Raw genomic sequence first — 5,865 nt, 5'->3', positions numbered from 1 at the left:
TTAAACAGAGGAAATGTCGATTTTCCCACGAATTTCCCTGAAGCCTGAAGTGACTGAATATCTTAAGAGTGTCTTCTTAAACAAGGAGGTAAGAAGACTTCACATGCACTTCTTGGGATCGCTGTCTTCCCTTTCAAATGAAAAGATAACTCACTGAGGGAGTAGTTAGGATGCTACAAGTCGTCATTTATCGGCGTGTGCTTTCATTTAGCTGTTACAGTATATTTTCTGCAAATCTCTCTCCGCATAACAGTCACGAAAACCATTTGAGAGTTACAAAACGGTTACATGTGACTTTCTAACAAGAAATATTAAGTAATCTTTAACAGAAGTCCTGCTCCCTTAAACACTGATGGGTTCTCTCGTTCATTTGTTTTTTACAAATCATTCATATTACATTTCTGTTGTATGCAGTCAGGCATTGAAAGAGCTCAGGAAACATTCTGGATACTGATTCTGAAAAACTAGTTAATTTATTCATTACTTCTAGGCTGGACTATTGTAATTCATTGTTACTGGGTTGATCTGAAAGCTCCCTAAAAGTCTCCTGGCACAACAAAGAAGCATCATATTACTCCTATGTTGGCATCTCTTCATTGGCTCCCTGTTAAATCCAGAAAATGAATTTAAAGTCCTTTTCCTCACATACAAAGCCTTTAATAATCAGGTGCCGTCATCTCTTAAAGATCTCATAGTAACTTATTATCCTAACGGAGCTCTTCATTCTCAGACTGCGGGCTTACTTGGGGTTTCTAAAAGTAGAATGGGAGGCAGAACCTTCAGCCATCAGGCCCCCTTCCTGTGGAACCAGCTTCCAGTTTGGGTTCAGGGAATAGACACCCTCTGTGCTTTTAATATAGTTAAAGTATAGAGGTAGTTAGGGTTGGATCAGGTGACCCTGTCATTAGATTTTTGTCTATGCTCTTAGTCTGTATTTTGCAGAAAAGCACTTTATAAGTACCAGTCTGTTTACCATCTACAAACAGTTCTTTTGTGTTACTTCATCAACATAAAGGCACACTGTATGCTTTTTATTACCTAACCCTTCTATTTTATTAGGTTTTAACGGCGGTGGGTCATCAGGAGGCAGAGCATCGTTTCCACAAGCTGCTCTCATGTCTGTCTCACCCACCTTCATACACCTGCGTACGAGCCAGCACCCATCTCGCCCCCCTTGAGGAGATCAGGCAGCAGCTGGCAGAAGAGCTGAGGAAGGTGAGTCTCTGTCTGGTAACAGAATGTAGAGGGCGTAAGAAAACCCACACAATGGGCTTCGGTATTTGGTTGCAGTGTGTTGGAGTCATGCTTATTTAGTTTGTCATTGTTTTTCTAGCAGCTGATGTGCAGCTCGTCAGCAGAGGAAGTCTCTGTGCAGATTCTGCCACACCCACGAATTGCAGATGTGCTGATCCTTCCTGTTGAAGGTCCGAGGTATGCGAGGAATGCTTCAGATAACTCTTAATCTGCTCTGTAGAGGTCGCACTCAGCACCACTTGGGCCTCTGAGGTTCTCCAACATCCAAGTGGAACAGCAACAACACAGGAAATATTTCTGATAACAAAGGAACAACAAACACACCCTCAGATAGCTGCCAACAAACTGTCAGTCAAAGAGAAGAACGGCATTTTTGTGCGTGTATCCTCTGTAACCGTGTGATCGTTCTTTGTCCTGTACTCTCAGACCTGTGAAGCAGCTCGGCTCAGAGGTGGTGGTGGGCGCTCAGTGTGGCGGCGCCGTACTGAGAGGCGCTCACGTCTTCGCCCCGGGGATCCTCGGCAGCCCCAAATGTAAGACTTAAAAACAGTAGAAGTGAAGTGAGGCTGTGAATACTTAGAGCAGTGGTGTCTTTGTTTTCTTCACCTGCTCTGTGATTTGGAAGCACGTTTTACTTTTTGCCAAAGTATCTTCATTTGTTCCAAGTGTTGATTATCTTCCTTAAACCGAACCGTGTGCTGTTTTGTTTTCTTGTTAGACATGAAGGCGGGGGATTTGGTGTCCGTCTTCTCTGACCTGGAGGGCAAGTGCACCCGAGGAGCCACCAGCTTCCAGGGGAAAAAGGTATTTGTGGGTAATGGAGTAGCCGAAATGGACCGCTCCACTATCTTCTGCACAGATGAGCCTGCCAGGTAAGTAAACACTGTCTTTTTTAATTCCATATTCAGACCGTTCCACAGTTTCACTCCATGAGCAGAAACACAAAAGCTTTTTCTAGTACGGACCTTCCCTGTTTTGAAGTTAGAAAAACCCCTTAAATTATAACTTCCTTCTTTCAAAATAAACATACTCTGAATATTACCTGGCAGTTCTTTATTTTTTGCTTTGAATAGGATTTGTTTTAAATAATTTATGGTCTCTAAAGACCTCTTGTATGTTTTGAAATGCTATGTTGAAAATCCCTTGCTCTTTTTTAAAAGCACAATGTGGATAGAAACTTTAAATTTACTCTTCATCTTAGAAACGTGTTAGCTGATTAGTTGTCGTCTTTTTTTCTTTCAGAGGTATCGGTATCCGAATGGTGGAGCCGCTTTACAGAAGTCTGTCCTTTGATGGTGTTTTACCTAGCCTAGCGTTCCTGCAGGTATTTTTTATTAGAGCCGCAGTGAGCTAAAGTCGGTGTAATAAACTAGAACCGCATTGGACCTTTATTAAAGTGGACCTATAATTCTGATTTCCAAAATAATCCGTATTTTCTGTTATAACTGGCTTTGTTGTAGCCCCTCAATTTATCCTATGGCTCAGATAAACTGTCCTGTATTGTTCTGGAACAGCTGCACCTTGCAAACAGATGGTTTGAGCAGCAGGTGGATCAGGAGTCTGATAGGATATCCGCTCTTTATGACATCATACTGATCCAAGAATTTAAAAAACTGCCTAAAACATTCCTACAGAATGACAGACAATGTAGAATAACGTATTAGGTCCATTTTAAAAAGAGCAGCAGTGAGGTTTCAGTCTGAATCAACCAGGAACTGTATTGTATACATGTTATGTCCACATCACTGCCCATACTGAAGCGAATCCATGTTGCGCAGAACCTCCCGTCTGTGGTTGTGGGACACGTGCTCGGACCTCGCCCTGGGGAGCGCATCCTGGATATGTGCGCTGCGCCTGGAGGGAAGACCTGCCACATTGCTGCGCTCATGGGAGATCAGGTTCTTGTGTCCAGATGCGATCATAATTAATATTCAGAGTATTTTTGTTTTTTTTAATGCAGTGATTTGACTGGTCCATGTGGATGGTATGTTGCCCATGAACTAGAATGAATTTGACACCAGTGATTTAGATCTAGGTCTCAAGCAACACTTTACATTAACTGTTAACATAGAAAATGATCCAAGTGGAATTTAAGTACATTTAAGGTCAGCATCTGTACCCCACCAAAGGGGCCCACCACCACCCCACTGGGAGGCTGGTCTGTGTCCAGCCTGGAGGAGAGGGCGGACAACAACACGTTCATCTTTGTGTAATAAAATTAGTGATCAGATTGTGTCCTTGTTAGCATTTACTTGATTTAACTAAAACGTCTCCTGAGATAAAATCAAGCAGTCTAGGATTGTAATTTGTGAAATTTCCTTCCTTTTTAAGTTGTTTCTAATATATTTTTTTCCTCCGACACAGGGAGAGGTCGTAGCCTTGGACAGGATCCGGAATAAGATCGACCGCATTCGTCAAAATGCACAAATGTTGCATTTGCAAAGCGTGAAGGCGCACTGCTTTAACAGCACTCTGTCTGTGAGCAGTGACCCAGCACAGGAAACTGAAGGTACAGTCCAGAGTTTATCTATGATGTAAATCTCCGGGGTTCATAATAAATAGGTAGCAGCTCAGTGTCTGTGTTTCCCAGGACCTCCGTTCCCTCCGGAGAGTTTCGACCGGGTTCTGCTCGATGCTCCCTGCAGTGGCCTCGGACAGAGACCCAACATGGGCAGCACCTGGAGCCTCAAAGAGATCTGCTCCTACCAGCCACTGCAGCGCAAGTTATTTCATGCTGTAGGTTTTACTTCACACACATAAACCACGTTTTATCATCTTAACATCACAGCAGTACTAGCGTTCTTTAACCTGCAGGTGGCAGCATTGGATAGAAATTCCACTGCAGCTTGATCACAGCTCAGATTTACTTGTTTAACGTCACTGTGAGGTTTGAAGCTCACTTCTCAGGCTTATGTGCAGTTTTACAAGTCTGTTCAAAAGTGCGCAGAGAAAGCAAACTGTCATTTCAAATTTCTGCGAATAACCTTTCGAGACCTGATCATTTTCTGTGATTTCGATTTAAAAAGTTCAATTGAATTCAATTTTATTTATGTAGCACCAAATCACAATAACAGTCGTCTCAAGGTGCTTTATATTGTAAGGTAAAGACCCAACACTGATACAGAGAACACAGCGAAAACCCCAACAATCACTTGCATGGAAACCAGCGCAGAGGACATGCTTCGTTAGAGCTTCATCAGTGTTTCCTATTCCTATTTTATTTACCATTAGAACACAGAAACCACATCAAATATTTAGAAAATGAAGATGAAGCATTTTAAGAAAAATATGAGGTCACTTTGAATTTGATGGCAGCAGCGTGTCTCAAAAAAGTTGGAGGAGGCCGTGTTTACCGCTGTGTGGCATCCCCTCTTCTTGTAGCAGCAGCCTATAAACATCTGGGAAGTGAGGAGAGCAGCTGCTGGAATTTTGGGAAAAGAATGTTGCCCCATTCTCGTCTGATATAGGATTCTAGCTGCTCAACAGTCCTGGATCTTCGTTGTCGTATTTTGTGTTTCATCATGTGCCAAGTATTTATAGCTGGTGAAAGGTGCAGGCCACTTCACTAGTCAGAGAATCTTCTACTATGAAGCCGTGCTGTTGGAATAGATGCAGTGTGCAGTTTAACAATGTTTTGCTGAAATTTGCAAGGCCTTCCCTGAAAAAGACGGTTTGGAGCAAAATACCTGCATATATCTTTCACCACTGATGTGGCCTTTCCACGTGTGCAAGCTGCCAATTCACTAATGCACCACTACACCAAGAAAGGCAGTCTTTTGAACTGAATGCACACCCAGAATGTGATAAATGATGAGTATTAGAGATAATAGATCTGGTGTGTTTTCCCTTCAGTGACCATAACAGGCAATACTTTTGGAAGCAAATGTTAAAAAGCTGTGAAGATGAATCTTTAATACTTTAAATTTGGGCCTTTTAAACACGACAGTCTGTGGGAATTTCCACAGTTTTGGAGCTAGCCTCAAGTGGCCACAAGAGGATCTGTAATTTATTTGGTACTTAATTTTAAACCCTGGAGGTTACCTCTAAAAAAGAGCAGCAAAAAATGAACTGAAACCAAATAGTTTTGGTCCAGTGCTTCTAAAACTCACTAAAAAGTTAATAAAACCACGATTACACCGACTATAAAGCGAGTACATGAATACGTAGCTATCTGTGTCTCTGCAGGCGGTGCGGCTGCTGAAGAAAGGTGGTGTTTTGGTGTACAGCACCTGCACAGTGACTCTAGCAGAGAATGAGGAGCAGGTAGCTTGGGCCCTTGACACCTTCCCCTGCCTCTCACTTGTGCCACAGGTAAAGCACTTGAGCCACATGGACGTGACTGCAAATGTAAAAATCACAAAGTGAAACCTTTTTTTTTGTTTTTCAGGAGCCCCACATCGGTGCTGAAGGCATGCCTGGAGCCGGCCTTCCACCTGAGCAGTTGCGCCTCCTCCAGAGGTTCAGTCCCGAGCTGAGCTGGGAGCAGACGGAAATTACAGCCCCGCTCCCCTGCAGAGCCGACAGCGACACTATCGGCTTCTTTATCGCTAAGTTCCTGAAAAACTAACCCGAGGGCTCGCGCTCTCGCACGGGGCTCATATGAGACAGCAA

At 43.2% G+C, this 5,865-nt stretch overlaps 1 protein-coding gene across 1 annotated transcript; it reads left to right on the top strand.

Annotated features, from left to right (window-relative positions):
- Positions 1-5,865, top strand: nsun6 (NOP2/Sun RNA methyltransferase 6). The gene is made up of 11 exons (XM_085362276.1): positions 1-88; positions 1,060-1,215; positions 1,334-1,431; positions 1,681-1,787; positions 1,973-2,126; positions 2,497-2,578; positions 3,033-3,152; positions 3,619-3,763; positions 3,845-3,990; positions 5,440-5,565; positions 5,642-5,865. The coding sequence occupies exons 1-11, from the start codon at positions 14-16 to the stop codon at positions 5,819-5,821; spliced, it is 1,389 nt and encodes a 462-aa protein (XP_085218402.1). The 5' UTR covers positions 1-13; the 3' UTR covers positions 5,822-5,865.

Source organism: Diplotaxodon limnothrissa, linkage group LG9 (assembly GCF_057381915.1).
Source record: "Diplotaxodon limnothrissa isolate DT_005_m linkage group LG9, D_limnothrissa_male_GT1.1, whole genome shotgun sequence".
NCBI classification, from domain to species: Eukaryota; Metazoa; Chordata; class Actinopteri; order Cichliformes; family Cichlidae; genus Diplotaxodon; species Diplotaxodon limnothrissa.
This window is presented reverse-complemented; position numbering and strand designations above follow the sequence as displayed.

Excerpts from the sequence above, each read along its gene's own strand:
- nsun6 (XM_085362276.1), top strand. The coding sequence starts at position 14 with ATGTCGATTTTCCCACGAATTTCCCTGAAGCCTGAAGTGACTGAATAT. Across the intron at positions 89-1,059 it reads GTGTCTTCTTAAACAAGGAG|GTTTTAACGGCGGTGGGTCA; the intron begins GTAAGAAGACTT and ends CTATTTTATTAG. Across the intron at positions 3,153-3,618 it reads CTGCGCTCATGGGAGATCAG|GGAGAGGTCGTAGCCTTGGA; the intron begins GTTCTTGTGTCC and ends CCTCCGACACAG.